Below are 21,792 nucleotides of genomic sequence, written 5' to 3'. Positions count from 1 at the left end.
ACACCAAAGGAACCAACTACGTGGCGGATGGCCTTAAGTTCAACGTTCGCAAGGGACGACACAGGTGTGGTAGCTGCAGCGAGGCAAAATTTTCAACTGTTCCACGGAATGTCGTGGCTGTTTGCGAAGTGCGGGATTTCACTGCACGATGACGTTAGAATGACGTGCTGTGGGACCACAGCAGCAATTAAGACAGCCAGCGCTAGTGAGGACGATGGAGCAAGTGTGGAAGAGTAGTCCAGTGACTAATATACATTTTTGTTTTGTAATGTGCCCACAGGCACGCCTGCGCGCGGCATTCGATATAGGCTGGCGATGATAAGTGGCGGATGCCGGATAATGGTGTCGCCTTCTATTATTAAAGGCCAAGCTTAAAGGACCTCCAAGTTTGTTTTTTTCCTGAAATTTATGTGGGGTGGGGGGTTGACTTGCATTAGAGTCGACTTACAACCGTGTAAATACGGTAACCCTGTGTCGGAATATCGACAGCCTACATTTAGCACACGCGGAAGCGCGACGCCAGATTGGCTTAAGTGGGACTCTAGACTCATTGGCAATTGGCCACCAGCATTTGGTAGGCTTCCGAAGTATTGCACTCTCGCCGCCAATGTTGAGCATGCATACGGACATAAAAATAGTGTGGGTAGATAGATAGAAAATAGCGTGAATCTCGTTGCGGCAAGAACGCAAAATGTCCGAAGGCGTAAAGACAAAATTATGCCATGCAAACGCCACGAGGTTCGCACTGTACAAGATACAGTTGTGTTAGCTTTGAAGCATGCTTCTGTCATCTTTGTCTGCCTTGTCGCCTGCAGCCTGAAAACACGATTTCTAGGTTCCAATAGACAATGAATGCGTAGGAGTACAGCGAATGCCACAAAAACAGCGCAGAAGCCTGTACGTGTGCCCGTACTTTGCCCACACTGCGAGCCCCTATTCCTTCACTGCTGGCTCTTTTCCACCAACAGCTACTCGGGCAGATAGAGAGCCATTGCAAAACATTTGGGACGATCTGTGCATGCGAACAGTCGTGAGAGCCCCAAAGCCGTGCTAATTTCAGAAAAGCATGCTACCCTTTATAAGAAAAACTAAAGAAGAGGGAGGAGGGCAGATAACCATGCATATTTTTTAAAACCGCACTTTTCAACAGTATTAAGTTTCCTGGCTAGTAAGTTTATTCTTCTGCAGTCCTGTGAAAAAAGTAACAGCAGGATTCAACTGTAGACCATTTCCAAAATCAAACCATGGCTTGTTTAACATTCCCAGTGCTCTAAATCTCTGGACGGAGAGAAACTTGCCCCTTGCACCTTCAGTGGTACTACTATAATTATGGGCACTAATTATAGACCTTTTGCAAAACTCGAAGTCAGCTTCTCTGCACAGCAAAAACCTCATTGCTAGGCGGACCAAACCAGTTTTGGGGGCCGAAATCAGGCACAGCGTTGAAGACATTGACTGTCAGAGTATTGACTGCCTTTCCTGCAGGCGCCTGCCATGTGTAGCTGCAGCGATAACTGGATTACACGCCGTTCTGCCAAGCCATCACTGAGCAGGTGCAACACACTCTCCACATGTTGCAATCGCAAAGAAAGGGTGACACACAGCTGTGCCAAAGAGTCTTCAGTGCTGCACCCAACTTCTGCACCCAGGACGGGCTGTGCCAACATGGGCAAGCGGTTCTTGCTATACAGGAAAGCTGACCTAGAGAACTTTGTAAAGGTTTTAAAGTTCTGCTGCATTGCAGCAGAAAACTCTGTATCCTGGGAACCTTTTTAAAGGTAAGTACACATCCACACAGTCTGAAAACTGGGACTTTTTAAGTAGTGCCTCATGCTCAGTCTTCCATAAACCACAGCACAATAGCAGTGTACAAACCCCAGAGAATCCAATACCTGATAACATGGCCGTGATGGAGAGGGCTTCATTGGAACAATTGTACTCGCATGATGTTATCAGCATCTTGGCCAGTTGAGGATCTAGAGGGAACTCTGCCATTATGGATCCCAACTCAGTCAATTCACCATTGTCATCGAGGGCTTGAAGGTAGTTCAGAAGCTCTAAAGCACGCATCAGTGTTTCTGGAGCTATGGGAGAGAAAAAAGAACAGTCACAAATGAACTGCAGAAGACTGCTGGTCGATTTATGACCATAATGCAAAAAAAAAAAAATGCACAGGACAGGATATGTAAGAAGATTCATGAATGAGATAAGCCAACATCGAAATATTTATACTTCTAACAACATTGTTTGACAAAATAGGGTTCCAACTTTTCAGATTTTGTTTTCCGAAAATTCAGCAGGCCTTTTTTGTTTTGTTTTTCTGAATGCAGTTTTTTTTTTTTTTCTGGTGATACTATAATGTGGTACTTCAGTGTGGCCAAAAGTCGCTTACATTAGTCTATTCTGTCCTTTTTGCTAACTGGAGCATTTGATTTACAAACAATGCACAGATGGCTGCATTTAGAGTTGTGCTTGTAGAAGGAGATGCAATCACCATGAATAAAACTAACAGAAGTTAAATGATGGAACCGTCAGACAGAAACTCAAGATGGAAGTTCAATTCTAAAAGGTGCGTTGCTATGTTAGCATTGAATTGTTATGCTGAGTTGAGTGACAGGACAGGGCATCATGGGGTCCGAGCGTTGATGGCAGCGACAGAACTGCCACTCAACTGTTGCAGTAGCCAGAACATGACACTTTTTCATGACATTTATGCATGGTTTTGCGTCAGTGTCCTTACAGACCTTTTCACAAACAGGTCCACGGGCACCGCCATATTGGGCACTGGACTGTGCTCGTAATGCAGTAAAGAGGTGAGGACTTAGCCCCCACATTCTCCACACAGCCCAGAAATCCAGTTTTCCCGAGGGCAGTGAAAAGGTTTATATGCGGTGGAGAAACCTACTTAGATAAGTTACTGTCCTAGGTGCACAATGGCAGTGGACAGCACTATGCCAGCAACAGACATCTGGCAAGGAGGTGGAGTGCCCGCCAGACCCCATTTGCTCTGTCCTTTCGCTCAACCCAGCGCAACAATTCAATGATAACATAGCAACCCACCTTTTACAAGTCAACTTTATTCTTAAGCTTTTGTCCGACAGTTCCATCATTTAACTTCCGTTAGTTTTCAAGGCGAATGCATTTCCTGGCAAATCAATTCATGGTGAATCAATATCTTAAAACGTAAAATTTCAATACCTAATCCAACAGCACTATTGTCTTACCGTGTCCCTGGCTTGACTACTTTGTTAATTTTCTCCTTTACCTGAGTGTAATTCCTACTCAACATACCATGCCATGGATACTGACCTTTTTCGGTCGAAACTGAATTTATAAAATAAAATTCGGCACACTCGTAATAACGAGCAAAGACCGCTTATAATGCATAACGCGGGAGTTGGGAAAATCTGCATTATAAGCGGTACTGCACTGTAACAAAAACGAAGTTTTAAGAGCGTTAGCTCTTAAAACTACAACAACCGTTCAATGGGTTGAAACCATTATGCCCAAAAATGTTTGCAAGGCACTTGGTCGCGGCGTGCAATATCGAGCCATTCACAGGAACGCCCTGGACCCAGACCTCACGAAACAGCTCAAACAAAGCGGCAACATCTTCATACTTTGACACACGAATCCACTTCCTTGCAAGCGACGCGGAGTCTTCCTGCAGCTGTTGTCGCAACTTGTCACTGTTCTTCCAAATGGCGGACACAGTAACGTCGGCGACACCGTACTTTTCTGCCACCACAGCCTTTTTCAAACCGCTTCCGACATCTCTCATAATGCACTGCTTGGTTTGGACAGCTTGCTATTTCCTGGCTTTTGGAGGACCAGACAACAATGAAAGTGAAGACAGCCGAGGCTGGTACACTTGCTCATGTTGTCAGCTGACTTGCCTACGTTGTCAACTTTTCGCTACACGTGATGACACATATCTCGTTCATGGGCTCAGGTGTGACAAGATGCTGCTGCACGTGCGCGTGGTACAAGCAGCGCTTGCAGCGTCATGCCGTGCTCACGCCACCGTCGCGGCCGCCGCTCCAGCATGTTCGTCTGGCTGTGCCATCACGTGTTTTCAAGTTTTGTCCAATCAGTGTGCTCGATGGAGGCACATCGGAGAATGAGAGGGAAAATTGGCGGTGGTTTAGCTTTGGTTAAACTTGGAGTGATGCGATACCTACAGCTGGCCGAGTGGAACTTGGTCACGTGACCAACCACGTGACGAACCACGTGATCAGCCACGCGCTGCGCCGCACCACGTGACTAACTACGTGACAGCCATAGTGTGGCGGCGCCGCCACGCTGAATGCTCGAAATGCTACCATAATGTAGCCATCGCTACAAAATGCCTGCTTTGCGACTTCAATTTTTCTTCTATCCTCTCCTGCCTTCTGCCTTGCCTTGAACTATGTTGACAACGCTCCACTGCAGCACCTGTTGCCCCCTTCTTGCGCAATCTGGGAAGTACGCTCTTCGCACCCGCCAATAACCATGGGCCCGCGCCAGTACATGGGCCACCAGGCTTTCCAGAAACCGCACTATCCACGGCCTCCGGTTATGCGCTCTGCGTACAGTAGAATCTCGTTACAACGAACTTCACGGGACCGCCGAATTTAATTCGTTATTTTGAAATATCGTAGTACTGAAAAACCTTTGTTTTCATGTCAGTAATGCACCACAAGAACTAAAATTACGTACCTTTGCAGCAGATTTATGTATTGGTAAGTAAATAATAAACGATAATGCTGGGCACAGTTTAACTACAATTTATTGCTTGAAGAAGTCTTATCTTCTTCTGGCGAGTAGACGACAAGCGCTGCAGGACGAACGCCTCCACATCCTCGACGTTTCTGTGCACGTCATCGGGGACATCTTTACAGAAGAGGAATGATTGGGTCTTTTCTAAAAAGACTAGGACATCCGAGCCGGAAGCAATCTCTTCCTCTTCGTGCGCTGATCCAGTGTCGGCATCGTCTTCGTCGCTACTACATTCTTCTTGCTCATGCACTTGATTCACGATGTCTTCGGTGGTGAGCTCCGCTGATGTAGCCGCCACGCTGTCGCTGTCCACATAATTCGAAAGTCGCTGTCCACGGTAGTTGCCCAGCCGCAGACGTTTTCTTGAGGGAGCGACTCTCGATGTAGTTTTATGATCTTGTCCCGATCTTTGAGCATCGTTGTATTTGTTAACTGTGTGATGTCAAGCTCCCTGCACAAGTCCACTTGCTTTTTTCCAACATTCAGCTGCAACAGAATGTCCGCTTTTTCTTTAAGTGAAAACTGGCGTCGCTTCTTTTTAACGCGGGGGCCAGGAGAACTCATTGTCAGCAAAGCTAATGCACAACACAATCACAGCGCCGATAACTTTGCAGATCCTACCGTTCGCTGTCGACGTGGTGACTGCACTGAATAGGCTTAAGACTACGGCGCAGTATGCGACGACACGCTGGATGGATGATAACGGCCTTACCCTTTGTATCGGGCAGCAGCTTGCGCCGCCTAGCCTATATTCATTCAACGCGACACTAGCGTTGATCCCGATGCCGCTGGGGCTGTATCCGTTGCAACGGGTTCCCCAGTGCATAGGTGCTGCTTCGGATGATGATGATAGGCGTCAGCTTCAGGGATTTGGTACGAAACTTTGACGGAACTTCGCAATAACGAAGCGTCTTGCGATGATTGCAAGATTAAATTACATACGTTATTCTGAAATATTTGGTAATTTGAAATTCGTAGTAGTGAAAGTTTTTTACATTTAAAATATAGGCATTTTGGCGGGGATTTTAAAAAAATTCGTAAATCTGAAAATTTCGTTAATCTGAGGTTCGTAGTAACGAGGTTTTACTGTATTAAGCGGTATGCGAATACATTTAACTCTATGGGAAGCGAAGCGGTTGCCACAAAAAGCTGCATACAATGCGGTCCAGCATTATAAGCGATTACATTATAAACGCTCTTGAGCTGTATAGCGAATTATCAGTTATAGCAAACTAAATACAAACTTTTGTTGGCCATGCTTCCATTTTTCTGACATTTATTCTTTTATAACAAACCGAAAACAAGAGATCAACTGCGATATCGGCTGTAACAAAGAAATATTTGGTTTACGTGAGGCTCAGAACTCGAAAGGTAGCATAAAAAAAAACGAAATAAATATTGGAAGACAAATCACAACCGGTTTTTGTTTTTTATCCTTCGAAAAAGTTGCAGAAAGTTTGGCCGTCTGGGACAAAAATTGCGCATTTGGCTGGTCGCGCCACCTATGAACAGAGCAGAAAAACTCAAAGCTCATGTGATGACAAAGGGCCGAAGGGTGGCACCACTTGTCCAGCAATGAAGGCAAGCGCAGCAACGCTGGCAACTGTAAAGTGGTGGCGAGCCGGCATCACCTCAGTCCCTTCTCTTGAAGGGGTCGAAATCACAACGAAGAGGAAGCTATCTCGCTCCAGACAAAGCTGCAGATATTGAGAGCTGTGGACAGCGGCCGCAAGAAAAAGGATGTTGCATCAGAAGTAAACGCTCCCTAAAATACCTTATCCACCATTTTGGCCGCAAGGAAGAAAATACTACAGTCGAACCCCGCTACAACGAACGTCGCTTCAATGAAATATTTCCAATTCCCCGTCAGCACGCCATAGAAAGTAATGGAACAAATTTCTCATCACAACGAACCATTTTTGGGGCGCGTTTCCGTTTCAACGAAATTTTTGCTATGCGAAGATGGGTTTAAAAAGCTATCTTACATAAAACAAACATATCGCCGCCCATCTGTGTACTTCCGTAGGTCCACGCTGCTTTGTTTCACTAAACTTTTGCTCACACCAATTGATCCACTCATTCAAACGAACATGAAGACCGCCATTGCTTGGTGGTGATGACAATCAGGCTGGCTGCCTTGCGACAAGGCGCGGGTGCACGCTCCCATTTTCTTTCAAGTCAGAGCTGCAATCAATCCGTCGCCACAGGATGCAGCAGCCTGGCAACAACAGTGGCGCGTTTGCCCTAGTTTTTTTTCACTCGTGCTTGGGCGCTGCAATCGACACGAGCATGGCGAATTTGTCTAGGAAGCGGAAGTTCCTTTCTTCCGAAGAGATGAGTGATGAAGCCATAATTGAGGGCACTCGCCACAGAGACGCAGAGGATTTAGCACCATCATGTGCACTAAAAGTGATGGAAGCATTTGATGTGCTCCACAGATTATTTGGTGCTTACAATGACAACGTCGTGATGCAACTGCTCACCGAAAGTCGCGCCACGGCACCCGTGGCAAAAAAAAAAAAAAAAAGAAGCAGGAGAAGCTGACCGACTTCTTTGGAAATAAATGATGTTTTGGGACCAGGTTGTCCAACCTGACAGTATTTTTGGGCTGATTTCGCCATTGTGAAATTTCCGCTTTAACGAAGTTTTTCACGCGCACTGTGAATTTTGTTGTAGCGAGGTTCAACTGTAGAGGGGAACACCGAGGACGCCACAAAAGCTGACCGTAAGCGAGTTAGACCTCACTACCCGGAGACTTGGAAGCGGCTTTGCTTTCATGGTTTAAAGACGTAAGGGCACAAAACCTGCAGTATCAGGAGCATTCCTTCAAATGAAGGCCAACAGCCTGGCCTGCGCACTTGGGCATGATGATTTCCTTGCAAGCAGCATTTGGCTGCAACATTTTAAAGACAGGCACGAGATCGCATGCCACACATTGTCTGGAGAAGGGTCTGCTGTCGACGTGGAGACATGTGAAAAGTGGCTAGACAACTTTCGACCTGTGCTCCAGGAATAAGAGTGCAACGTGAACAACTTCGACAAAACCAGCATGTTCGTCAAGTTGTTGCCAGAGCAGTCACTGGGAGTAAAGAACGAAACCTGTCATGGAGGAAAAACAAAGACCGGGTAACGGTTGTCATTACCGTAAACATGGATGGCTCTGACAAAAGATGGCTCACCGTTATCGGCAAGTCTGCACGTCCGAGGTGCCTGAAAGGCATCGGGAATTTGCAGGTTTAGTACAATCAAACCTCGATATATCAAACACGGATATATATGTAAAATGAATATATCGAACTCAAGCCACCCCAGACTACGTGCGCTCTGTTGACAGGAGCCGAGCTTTCCCGCAACACCCTCGAATATAGTGGCAGCGCGATGGGCGTTCCCGACTTCCCGCAACACCCTCAAAGATAGCAGCGGCGCGATGGGCATTCCCGATTGCTACGTACATACCTCCATGGCTCTGTACGATAGCTGCACACATCGATCGTGCCGAGGGCGCCATTTGAACATAGCGGCGTACGTACGCACACGGCGGCTTGGTGTGGCTTGGCCAGCTTGGCTAGTTTGACAACGTCATAGGACAACGTCAACGACACATGCATCTCGGTGCCGCCGCTTGTGCTACGCCAGTCGTCGTTATCGTGTGTGGCTTAGGCCTGTTGTGGCGTGGTTGGTGTGATGGCTGCAAACGCAAAGAAGCGGATGTCCCTGACATTTGCTGCGAAATTGGGAGTAATCCAGCGCGTTGAAAATGGTGAAAAGAAGTCAAGCGTCGCCGAAGCTTTCAACATACCAAGGAGCACTTTGAGCACTCTGCTGAAAAACAAGAGTGACATAAAGGCCAAGGCAGAACAGAACCAGCACTCAGGCGCGCGGCGGGTGCGCAAAGCTGCCTTTGAAGACGTTGAGAAGTCGCTGTACAAATGGTTCATCGACGTAAGGGCCCGGAATATTCCTTTATCGGGACCAATGCTACAACAGAAGGCAAAGAACTTTGTGTTCATTCTCGGCGCTCAGAACTTCAATGCCTGCAGCGTTTGGCTGCAACATTTTAAGGCCCGCTTTAACATTGCCGGGAAGACAGCCTCGGGGGGGAAAGTGAGGATGCCAATGAAGGCGAGACAGTGGCTTGAACAAGAGTGGCCTCAGATTCTCGCCAAGTATGAGCCCAATCTTATCACGACAAATGCTCGACACCCGCGGAGACAAGTGCCACGGCAGCGAGCAAGGCAAGGCTCGTATCACAGTTCTGTTGGCTGCCAATATGGACGGAAGCACGAAGCTGCGGCCACTTGTCATAGGCAAGTTCCAAACCCTGAGGTGCATGCGCAACTGCCCCAGTGTTCTGGTTACATATGCCTGGAACAAGAAATCGTGGATGACTATGGATATATTCCAAAAAGGGCACGGGACTCTGAGCTGGCACGTCAAAGCCGGAAGGTTTGCCTCATCGTTGACAATTGCACAGCACACCACACCGATGTCCAGCTGAACAATATCACACCACACCGATGTCCAGCTGAACAATATTGAAATTAATTTTTTGTCGCCGAACATGGCGTCGAAGCTGCAGCCATTGAACCAGGGCATTATTCGCACTTTCAAGTCAAGCGTCGGCTGATCGACATTTTGCTTCTCAAGCTGCGCATGGGCCAGGAGCTAAAGATAGACTTTTATGGGTGCCATTCAAATGCTGAAAGCCTCGTGGGACGGCGTCAAGCAGTCGACAATAGTTCACTGCTTTCGAAATGCGGGTTTCGTGAGCCACATTGAAGAAGCTTCCGGGGAAGCAACCGAAGATTTGGCGTTGGATGGCACACAGGAAGAATGCCAGCTCGAAGAAACCTGCAGCCAGTTGGAGCGCTTTGTCGGTGCTGAGCCACACAGCATGTGCATTGACGACTTCGTTGGCGGCGACAACAGCACCAGAACAGTGGTGGAGTTGACAGACGTGGAGATCACAACGGAAGTTACTGCTGAGCGGCCAAACGAAGACGCTGCCGAGGTTGATCCCGCAAGCGCTGATGTAGCCCCGCTCCCGACTGCAACTGAGGCTGTAGCTGCTTTGGCCCTTGTATGCCGCTACTGCGGCACAATAGAAGGCACCGGACTGTCGCTTGTGGACCATTTGGACTATGTTGAGGACGCCGTGGTTAAGCACGCAGTTGCCAATATGAAGCAGGCTATGCTGCTACAGTACTTTCAGCCAACGAAATACTTTGTTTGAAGCTTCAAGTGAGTATCTATTGCATCACGATTGGTTCACTGATTGATTTGTACTAGTTTTTGACGCGTTTTCTACGTGATTTTATATATCGAATTATGGCTGTATCGAACTATTTTGCGATCACTGCGCTGTTCGATATATCGGGGTTCGGCTGTACATGTCTAACAAAAAAGCCTGGATGACGTCCAAGCTTTTCAAACACTGGCTCGAAGCTTTTGACCAGGACATGGAGAGGCAGCACAGGAAGGTACTGTTTCTCTTGGACAACTCTTCGGCGCACAAAGTCTCGATCGTGCTGAAGGCAGTTCGTTTGGTGTTTCTCCCACCAAACACAACTTCTGCCTTTTAGCCGCTGGACAAGGGCATTATCGGTTCACTCAAGTGCAATTACCGGAAGCGTTTGGTAATGCAAATTGTTCTTGATATCGATCGACGTGGGTCAAAAACCATCAACATCATGACGACGCTTGAAATGTTGTACAGATCATGGAATGAGGTGAGGCAGTCCGCAATAAGGAACTGTTTTGCGGGTGCCGGTTTTGTTTTGCCTGCCGTCAAAGATGAAGTTCAGCCCAAAGATCTGGTAGAGCTGGACAAAACTTGGGATCGACTGGCATTCCCGGGTATGGCATTTCACGATTTTGTTTCAGCCGATAAGAACTTGGCCGTGGCGCACGAGCTGACGGATCAAGAAATTGTGGATTGCGTCGCGTTGCCAGACAATAACAGCAGCAGCAATAGCGAAGATGACAGTGAACATGATGAACCGACGATAAGCAGTGCGGACGCCATGGAAATAGCCAGCAGGCTGAAAGGCTATTTGAAAAAGCTCCCTACGACCAAAACTACTTAAGTAGAAAAGGCTCTCTTGTGTGTGGACACTGTGGAAAACTTCATTCAGCTCAGTGCTATGAAAAGCCACCAGACGAAGATCACATCCTTCTTCAATTAAATGAACGCAGACCTGTTTTGTCAAACGAACTTTGTTCTGTTGTAATTCGACTTCCCCATATTCTGGTCTATTTCGTTTGAAATGCCACAAGGAGACTGGTAAGGATTACTGCATTTACAGTGGGTTCGAAGCCAAGAATAATGCATTTTAGGATCTAGAATATTTGTGCGAGCAAAATTGCGGATTTATCAGAGCCGATATTTGTCTACTATTACAACAAATATAACGAACTAATTTACCGTCCCGATGCTACTTCAATATAACGAGGTTCGACTGTATAAAAAAGAGCAATATCAGAGTCCACCATCACAGCGGAGTAAGGTGCGGAGGAGCAAGGACACTGGTACTACAGTCAAATCCGGCCACAACAAAACACTGGATCCGCAAAAAATTTTTCTGAGGCAGAAACTTTGTTTTTGGTAAATAGAACCAGAACAATGGCGGTATTGGATAGTTCATGAACGTTTATTTCCAAAAAAAAAAATGTCAGCATTGGTCTGTTGCCATCTTGAAATCAGCGCCTTGGCGCAATTTTCGTGGTGCTCCGGAAATCTCCAAGAAGGCATGTATTCGCATAATAAAAACACACTCGCTACACTGGCTATCAAGATGCACGATTTGTTTTCTGCACACGCTATAAAAGCGGCTCTGCATTCATCCTGCGCAAGAGTCTGTGCTCAGACCACGCTACTTTGGTGCATTTTGGCGTGGATGAGGCAAAAATGAGACTAGAGTGCACCCACACCAGCAGGATGCTTCCTGCAAAGATGTGCCAACTGGCGGCACGCCAGGTTACAGTGGATTGCTATGCCCTCACTTGCTCGGTGTCGCTAGGCCTAATGTGCTCTATACTGAAGCTGCAGCGGAGCATAAGTGCTTTGGAATTAGCCACCACTTATAAAGAGTCCGAGGTTGTTACCTGTCAAATTCGATACAAAAACTTCACATTGAAATAAATGTACAACTGATTTTCACTACACCTTTGTTAACTGCCATAAAAACCCGCATAAAGGTATTTTCCCCATAATTAGCATCGTAAATTTCCGCCTCGAACTATTTGCAGATCCGAACTAAAATTTTAGAAGTTGCTCGAAGTTCTGGTTTCGTTATTGCGGCGTGGCTAGGGCTTGGCTTCGTTACTCTCGACAAATGACGTCACTATGTCGTTTCTTTGTTGCTGATCCGTTTGGTGTGCCGGGGGATCGCGGTGTGCCGTGTGCCTGTTGACAACGCACGTGCTCGCATAAGCACGTGCTCGCACGCTTCGTGAAGTTGACGTTTTTTTGGGAGCAAGGTGTCAGGGTCTCGAAAACAGTACTCGGCTGCTTTCAAGCGAAAAGTGATTTTAGCTGCGGAGAACATCAGCAACAGTGCGGCCGGGAGGCAGTTTGGTGTTGTCGAGGGAGGCCTGCAGTAACGCCAACCAGGCGGCTGAAGCGGACTTCGCCAGCCAAGCTGTGCAAATGGCTCGTGGACCCGTGGGCGGCCATCCCAGAAGATCTTGTGCGTCGTTCTTTTAAGAAGTGCGGCATCTCAAATGCATCGATGGATACGCGGGTTTTTACGGTAAGTGAGCAGAAAAGCCACAAGCCACCTTGCATCAACGGCTGCGGGTAGCAAATGCGAGTCCAAGCCCCCGAGCCGTCATCACAACTGTCACAGGCACCGGATTGCATCTTCATGTGCACTTGTCTGCTCATTAAATACGATTCTGCAGAGAGTATCAGCAGCGCTACTGAAAGTGCAAACTGGCTTCAGCAGCAGCTTTTGGTGAAACCAAACGATAGGCATATTTCGATGCAGAGGAAAAAAAAAAGATGGCTGCTTACTTCTAAACATTTCGTTGAAGCGGATCCTCGCTGCGAAAATAATCGCATTGCCTTGTACGACTGGCTGACAGGGACTTGGAAATACTAGTTGTGGCATAAATTTCGTTGTAGCATGGCTTGATTAACTGGTGTTTCCCCACCTGCAGCAATGATACGACTCCTCATTGGCTATTTTCCTAATTTGCAGAACCACAATACATTGCATGAGATTCCTCATTGGCTATTTTCCTAATTTGCAGAACCACAATACATTGCATGAGATTGGCTACCACAGAGGTGTTGGCTGCGAAGGCATTGGTGCATGATGGGATCAGCTGATGCAATGCGACAGTGCTGGCCTTTTCACGTCACAGCACTCAGAAGACTGCTTGGGGCTTGGAAACAGCAAGGACACAATTACCATAATTTCGTAAAACGTATGTTTCACAGTATATTCATGACGAATGGCACAAAATACTCACAGCCAGCTCACAACACAAACGGTTTGCAGTAAGATTTCCTGTCATTTGGTGGCGCGTAACCAGCACATCGGCAACGTCGGTATCACTGGTCGCGTAGTATATGCCGAGAGCACTAAGGAGTGGCATGCAGCAGTAAATAAATCCAGTCAGCTGTAAACAGCTTTGTATGAATGCATCTCTCATGGTTCAGTATAGAGATTTTGTATTTCTTTGATTATATGAATTTCGAGTAATACAAATAATTTTCGTGATCCATGAAACTTGTATCATCAAGAATCTACAGCACAATGCTCACACAGATAAAAAAATCAGAAGAGTGTTAGAAAATTAAAATTACCCAACACATGCACATTTCTACTCCGCAGCACGTGGTATGTGTTGCGCTATCAAGTTAAACTTTGCTCCATGGAAAATGCAGTGCAAATGCAGCTGAATGTTTTAACTTTAGTGGCGGCCGGAAAGCTTGACTACTGTTGATTTGAAGGGCAGCTGAAACTGCCCATGCAAAAGAGGTCAACTGCTTCCAAAATCCCTCCGACTTGAGCCTATGCGCTGCATAATGCAAGTGTTTTAAATGCATCTGGTTATTAAATACTGATTACATAGGACTAAACCAGTCACTTAAGAAATGAAAAAAGCCTGCAAAGCTCAAAATAGGTAAATCGTAAATTGCATGGTATAACGTCTTGAAGTGACACAAGGGATATGATAGACACCATAGTGGAAGGCTGCGAATCAATTTAAACCAAGCCAGCACATAGGCGCCTTCTGGAGTTCGCCTCCATTGAAACAGGCAATTAAAGGAAAACTCACCTGGAGGATCCATGAAGTCAAAATGAACCAAGTCGTCGATGCCAAGCTTTTTCAGCTGGAGCACAACTGATCCAAGGTTGGATCGCAGAATCTCGGGGTAGGTCTGATCTTGCATCTCTGTCTTGTAGGCCTTCTCTGTGTATAATCGAAAGCACTTGCCTGGCCGAGTACGTCCAGCACGGCCTGCCCGCTGCTGTGAGCTAGCTTTGCTGATGGGTGACACCAGCAGGGATTCTACACGAATGCGAGGATTGTACACCTGGAAAGCAATGACCCAATCTTCTTGTTACATGCAACTGATACTTCTGTGCTGTACAAAAAAGTGAGTTACGCCCATCAGCATTCGTCTATGTGCACTATGATATTTTAAAGCTCTTTGAAGAAGATGATCCATAATGAACAGGCAAGCAATAACCCAGAGGCAAGGACACATTAAGTTCTTAATGCCACTTTCAAAGAGAGTCAAATATTTACAGGCAGCAAACAGTGAACTAACATTTACAAGAAACCTCAATCACTGGAAATCACAGTTGTTTTTGCCACAATACTAAAGCATTAGTCTTAAAGGCAACAATGACAAAGTTATTTTGTTACCCACAGAATATACAAGGACAGCTACAGTATTTATTCGAATCTAAGCTGATAGTTTTTTAAAAAACGAGACATGAAACTCTTAGGTCAGCTTAGATTCGAGGATTTTATCATTGTATTAATAAAAAGTTACAGTTGAATCCCGCAATAACGAAAACCGCAAGTACGAATTTCTCGACCGAACGAAATATTTTCGTGGCCCCGGCCGACGTTCATAAGATTCAATGCATTTCCTTTCTCTCAACAACAAAACGCTTTCCGACTTCCGTCTCATAAGAACGAAGGTTTCTGAAATAGCAGTCCACACGTTTTCTTCAGTCATAAGCCATAACAGGAAAATAAACTGCTGGAACACGTTTTAGTACACCGCTTTTAACATTTTCGGCGCTTCCACGCTATCAGCAAGCACATTTACGGACGCGACCATGTTTGTTTACAAGTTGCTGATGATGATGACAGCGCACCTGTCGTTTGAAAAAAAAAAAAGCCATTTTTGGCGGGCTCTGATTTGTTGCGAATCGGTTCAAACGGGCACAGCCGTATCGTCATCGCAGATGTTTGTGTTGGTTGCGGCCCAGCAGGCCACACATCCATTGTTTTCTTTCTGTCTGGCGTGTCGACGTGCTGAGAAGATGCCTCCTCCGACCAAAAAGCGGAAGTTTTTGACGCTTCAGGAAAAGGCGGAACTCATCGCTCAAGTTGCTAAAGGAAGGAAGAAAATGGATATTGCACAAGAGTTTGGAATTCCGTGCAGTTTGCAGTTGAAGATATTAAAGTGCAAAAGCAGCATCTTGGCTGCTCTGGAGAATGGAGCACGTGCGCAGCACAAGACGGTGACAACGCCGACTTTTGAAGATGTCGACAAGGCTGTGTATGCCTGGTTCTTGGAACAGACAGCAAACAAGGTGCCACTGTCCGGAATCTTAGTGCAGCAAAAAGCCCTCGACTCTGCGCGCCAACTAGGGCACGACACATTTAAGGCGAGTGCCGGTTGGCTGAGCTGTTTTAAGGCACGGCATAACATTGTAGCCAAAATACTCTCGGGTGAATCGGCAAGCGTCGACACAGAGTCAGCATCAACTTGGATGCGAAAAACGTACGAAGACATCGAAGCCGCATACAAGCCCGGCGACATTTACAACGGCGACGAGACGAAACTGGCTTGTTCTACCAGATGCTGCCATCAAAGACAATGGAACTGAAAGGGCAACGATGCCATGGCAGGAAGCACAGCAAGAAACGCGTTACAATTTTGCTGTGCTCCAACATGGACGGCTCTTATAAGCGTCCGCTCCTCGTCATCGGCCGAAGCAAAAAGCCTCGTTGCTTTAAGGGCAATCGCAGGCTGTCCGTGCATTACACAGCCAACCATAAGTCATGGATGACCCGCGCCATCTTTGGGAATTGGCTGGACGCATTTGATGGTGACATGCGAAAAGCAGGAAGGTTTGTGTGCCTGTTCTTAGATAACTGCAGTGCGCATCACGTTGATGACATGACTCTGACAAACGTCCGCCTGATATTTTTCCCCCCGAACTGTACCTCCATGGTTCAGCCCTTAGGGCCGTTGTACGATCGTTTTGGAGCGCCTTCCGCCCCGTCCGTTTCGCGAGCGGAGCTGGCGGATCCGCCTCGTTCGGCGAACGGATGGAAAGTTGGTGAACTTCAACTTTCTGGCGGACGAGCGCATCCGGCCGGGGACCGGATTGCAGCTATTGGCTGCTTTTCCCGTGACGTCAGTGACGTCCGAGCCCCTCCTCCCTCCGCCTCGGTTCTGCTCTGCCCCGGCCTGCCGGGGCAAAATGGCCATCCGTCGACTGAACTGGGGAGCGCGGCCTGGGCAGTGGCAGCGATGGTGGTGGTGGTGGTGGTTGTTGCTATGAAGGGGGGGAGGGGGATCTGGTCTCGACGCATGTCGTTCCTTTGGGCATCACTCTTGGGGAGCGGAGGGGGGGGGGGGGGGGCGCCTATGCATCGGTCCCTCGCGAGCACGCGAGGGAGAGAACGCAGCTTCGCATTTCTTTTCCCAGCGCGAACTTGAAAAAAAGAAAAGGGAAAAAAAAGGAGAGAAAAAGTAAAGGGAATGTGGAATTCAAAGTGAATACCTTTTCTGTTTTGGGGCGGTCATTTTCGCAAAATACTTAATTTTGTAGGTGTGGCTGAGCAGGTCGGTGCACGCAACTCTGTTGGCGAAATAGTTGGCATTTCGTTTCGTTCTTCGCTGCATAAGAATTGCAATATTTTTTATTTCAGCATAAAATGAAGTGCCCATAAGGCGATACGCGAGGCTGAAGAGAAAAACTAAAACACTCACGAAATGCGCCTAGCAGCTGCTCGCTTATGGCTAACGGAAAAATGATCTAAAGTTAATCTACCACTGAGATAAACGGCTGGTGTTTTTATTTTAATGCCGATCACAGCGTACGCGTATCCCCAAAACGATGAATGTGCAGAGCCGTCGCTGATATGCAAATGCTCATTCAAGTGCAAGCAGACATTTCGACTACTTTTACTTTTAGTAATTGTTTAGATGTAGTTAAGTAACTTCGGAAATTAAGCCGGGCATCACACGCCGGAACAATAAGCCGATCATTGCCCTTGTCTCACATGCGTCTGCATAACGCAGCTGTTGATGTCAGTCTCCAAAACAATATTTCGCATTCCCGGACTGGACTGGCGCAGGGCTTTACTGGCAAAAAAAGTGTTTCGTTTCTAACGAGGAGGGGTGCATAGACACATTTTTTCTTATATTGGAATATTTGGCTATAACAATCACGCATCTACAGGCTTGCTATTAACATTTTGGTATCGTCAACTGGCCGATGCGAGCGATGGAAAACTTACAAGACACTGAAGGGATAGACCATCACCTTCAACATTTCCATTAGAATACCGTGCATTTTACCAATATTAATTTTTCCCCAAGAATACAGGACATGTCCGGAATATCTATAATTCTAATGGCAGCTCTTGGCCATTGCTGTTCATAGAAATATTGTGGCAGCCCTCGACGCAACAATACGTTTCTGCACTCTTTGAACGTCGCGGAATTCCAGCCCTGATGCACAACGAGCCGGCAAACTTTTTGTGTGTGTGTGTGTGTGTGTGTGCGTGCACTTGCGAGCAGGAATGCACCTTGCTACATTTCTGCTGGGGACATGTCGTTTGACCCTTCAGTGGCCCCAAGAAAAAAAAAGTGTGCCCCTGAGAACCGACCTGCGGAATCTTTCCCACGTTCTTAAGAGGAGGAGGGGGGGGGGGGGGGGGTGCATGGCCTTCTGCTTTGGGTGGACACGTGCAGCTTGGGGCGAAGTAGCCGCAGACCTCCGAATTCTCGTCGCACATTCCCACGGTGCCTCCGCGTGCTATGTGCTGCAGGTGTCATTTTTCGGATCTGTGCCTCGCATTGAATTGCGAGCGTCCCAAGTCGGAATGAACGCTCTGGGCACCGAGGACAAGGCTCATCCAGTCGCTCGACAATAGTCTATGAGCTATTAATTTCTAACTGTTTGCTCTTTTCTAAGTTATGTAAATAAGTTTCTTCAAACTGCCAGTAAACCCACGTGTTTTGCGTTTTCCCAAACCTTCAAGTTCAATCTTTCCTCAGCCCGACCCGGTTTCGAGAGAGCCCCTGCACCATAACAACATGCACACAATGAAAGAGAGAGTGCAGGGACTCCGGAACTTTTCTTTGGTATGGGGGGAGGGGGGAGACTTCCAGCTTATTTTGTTATTTATTTAATGCTCATTTACATGAGTTTTATATTTTTTATTTTTATTATTTTCCAATGTTGAAAGGTTGATGAAAACTGTCACGTTGGGGTGACGCCACTCCAGCAGTAACGAAAGCCACGAAAAGGATTCCAAAAGGAACTGTCCTGAATGTCTCTGGGCGGTCATCGAACTGATTGCCTGCAGTTCTTGGCCGCGCTTAATTCAAAGCTGGCGAGGAACCTTCGAGACAAAGAACCAACAGCAACTACAACAACCTGGAAAAATGTGGAAGCATTTGCACGTGGCCACGATCAATGGAAATTAGTGTGCCGGCGGTTTTGAATGCGACCGATTAAATGGTGCAAAGATTCGTGGCAATCTAAAACGAACTGAAATGCGCATCTTTATAGATGTGCGCGTGAGGAGTGTTCAATTGATGAAAAACAGTTTGTACATAGTTTGCTTAAATTCTGGTCACCATGATCATGTACACGGGTCAGACAGTGGACTTCTAATGGAACATGACTGGTTTAGGTTACTTGTGTACGAAATGCTTTACAACTGGCAGCTCAGCCCCACTGTGCTTTGCATTAAAATAGTCCTAGAACTGAAGTGTTTCAATTCTCAGCAATCTGATCCAAGTGCAAGCAACTGGAGACTGGGTGGGGGGCGCTGCCCCCTCTAGAAAAATGTCGGTGTGGCCTCCCCCTTGGGATACGGGAGCCCGTTTCGGCGCGTGGAGCGATGCTGGCGGTGCGCTCGCGCCGGCTAGGTTGCCACCAGCCGGAGAAGGCTATTGGACAGACGGATATGCCCGGCGCGCCAATCGGCATGCTGGGACCATCCGCCTGGCTCGCAAGCGCCAAAGTGATCGTACAACACCTTTCCGCCTCACGTCCGCCTGGCGGCCGAAAACTGGCGGACCGCTCCCGAAACAGACGAGGCGGAAGGCGCTCCGAAACGATCGTACAACGGCCCTTAGACCAAGGTGTGATACGTAGTGTGAAGTGTACATACCGAGGGAGGCTTCTTCAACGGCTGCTATTGAACATCGAGATGAAGCGCCCATTAGAAGTGGATTTGTTTATGGCCCTGGAAATGGTGGCCGCGGCGTGGATAGCAACAAAAGCAACCATTATTCGGAACTCGTTCCAGCACGCGGGGTTCGCTACTGAGCAGCTCGCTGCATCGCCAGGGTCGCAACTGCCAGAAGAAGAGGCCGCACTGGTCAGTGCATGGCAGGAGCTGCGCGGTGTCGACGACACTGTGCTGGAGGCATTGGACGACTTCCTCTTTGTGGACGAAGATGTAATTGTCCATGAGGAATTGACAGATGACGCCATCGTCAAAAATGTGTGTGGCATGACCAAGGAGAGCGATGACGAAGGCGGCGACGATCAGCTCGAGAAAAAGGAGGCATGTCCGCGGGATGTGCTCGATGCTCTCAACACCATACGTTCGTTCATCGGCGCTCACGACGATGATGTTGCGATGGAAAGCCTGCTAAGTTGCGAGAGCAGGATTTTGACGCTGCTGCAAAGCAAGAAAGGGCAAACGACGATCACAGATTTTTTCAAATAAAATTTCGCTTCCGCTGGCTCAGGTTCGTACCATTCATCTGTACAGTCCCATTTTCACGATAACGAAATTCTCGCAAAAACCAAAAATTATCTCGCCCCCGGCAATTTCGTTATTGCGGGGTTCAACTGTATTCTCTTGATTGTTTTTTCGGCCGGCTTACATTCAAGGAATTTTTTTATTTGGCCTTCCAACCTGCGGACGTTGGCTTAGAATCATGTAAATATAGTTATGTTGCATCATGATATTGTAGCAGAGCATCTGCAAGCAGTACAGTTAAACCTGGATATAACAGAACTGAAAGAATGCTGGTTTATAGTGGTTTAACGTCCCAAAGCGACTCGGGCTATGAAGGACGCCGTAGTGAAGGGATCCAGAAATTTTGACTACCTGGGGTTCCATAACGTGCATTGACATCGCACAGCACACGGGCCTCTAGAATTTCACCTCTATCAAAATTCTACTGCCGCGGCCAGGATCAAACCTGTGTCTTTCGGGTCAGCAGCCGAGCACCATAACCACTGAGCCACCGCGGTGAAGTCCAGGATTTTCCGTTACACACAGTTTTTGCGAGAAGACTAAAGGACAATGCAGAACAGAAACCAAAATAAGACATAAACGTAGGTGAAATCACCTTACAAATATTAACAGAAAACCCCATTACACAAAGCCATAAACGCAGAGAAACGTTTCGTGATTGCACTGATAGCGCAACTGCGGCAGCGGCCGCCACCACCTCCACCGCAGGTCGGGCAAAGCCGCTAAGTGGGGTGCGGAGAGAGGGGGAGGCAGGAGACCCGCAGCCAAGCTAGTGGAAAGCACACGTGGTTGCATTACCGCCAGTGGAACTGCCGTGGAGGCACTTGCTCCTTCCCACATGTTCCCTCCGTTGGTATGACCGCCACTGTTGCGCCAGGAAGCAGACTTTTTGCCTTGAGTCACCTTTTGGCGCCAAAACTGTGCAAGCAACTGTGCAGCGCCGATCAGCATGCACTGCACATGCCGCATCTCTTTTGCTATGTCCTATTATATTTTGCTGCTTTTGAGCATGAACTGTTTAGCGCCGTGTGGTACAACGCTCCAAAAGTGGCAAAGATGCGCTGATGGCACTGGAGCACAGCCTTCTATGTCAACTGAGGTCGCTCGCTGCAATTGTAAATGTTCCTCTCATGTCAGTTCGTGCTTCAACGCCACGAAATTTTTCTGCCAAATTTTGCAACTCAGCACAAGCTAACAGACAGTCGGTGTAGCGAGTTCGTTATATCACTTCGTTATGTGGTTCAATGGGGGCGGCATTGGAGAGAAACTTCTAATATAGAGGAATTCGCTATATGGAGGTTCTTTACATCCAGGTTTAACCATACTTCACTTTTGTGCTGCCCATTAGGATCATCACAGAAAGACAAGTCCCATACCTTTTGCTTGGCAAAGCCTGGGTCAATTACAAAGACAACACCATCAATGGTCAGGGACGTTTCAGCAATATTGGTTGACACAACCACTTTCCGACCAATGGCCCCGTTAGCCTTTGCAGGCGGTGGCGGCTCAAAAATGCGTTGCTGCAGGTTTGGTGGCAATGATGAGTACAGAGGAATGCACTTCATTTCTCCAACTTCTGGCCCTAAGTTGTCTATTTCTCTTTTAAGCCGTTTACATGCCTCTTCAATTTCCTGGAGAAGGGGTGAAAAAAGCAGCATAAGCAGAAGCAACTGAGCACAGCCCAAAGACAGATATAATACAATGCTCCTTTGGTTACTTTCCGTCTCATGGAACAACCCGCACAATGTAAACTATGTTGCACGAGAACCAGGAACATACGTTCATAATCCTGGCGTCACATTTCGCCACCAACTAGATTTTCGT

General features: G+C 47.4%; 1 protein-coding gene and 1 pseudogene across 1 annotated transcript in view; one reads left to right on the top strand and one right to left on the bottom strand.

Annotated features, from left to right (window-relative positions):
• Positions 1–21,792, bottom strand: part of Dhx15 (DEAH-box helicase 15) — a 76,782-nt gene that overhangs the window by 14,346 nt on the left and 40,644 nt on the right. Inside the window, exons 6-8 of the mRNA XM_077646976.1 lie at positions 21,345–21,599; positions 14,047–14,305; positions 1,893–2,084 (exon numbers count right to left, since the gene is read on the bottom strand). Of these exons, the coding sequence (XP_077503102.1) occupies positions 1,893–2,084; positions 14,047–14,305; positions 21,345–21,599 (706 nt within the window). The remainder of the gene's footprint in view (positions 1–1,892; positions 2,085–14,046; positions 14,306–21,344; positions 21,600–21,792) is intronic.
• Positions 9,412–9,991, top strand: LOC144116377 (uncharacterized; annotated as a pseudogene).

Source organism: Amblyomma americanum, chromosome 1 (assembly GCF_052857255.1).
Source record: "Amblyomma americanum isolate KBUSLIRL-KWMA chromosome 1, ASM5285725v1, whole genome shotgun sequence".
NCBI lineage: Eukaryota > Metazoa > Arthropoda > Arachnida > Ixodida > Ixodidae > Amblyomma > Amblyomma americanum.
Note: the sequence above shows the minus strand (reverse complement) of the source record. Positions and strands in the feature narration are given on the sequence as shown.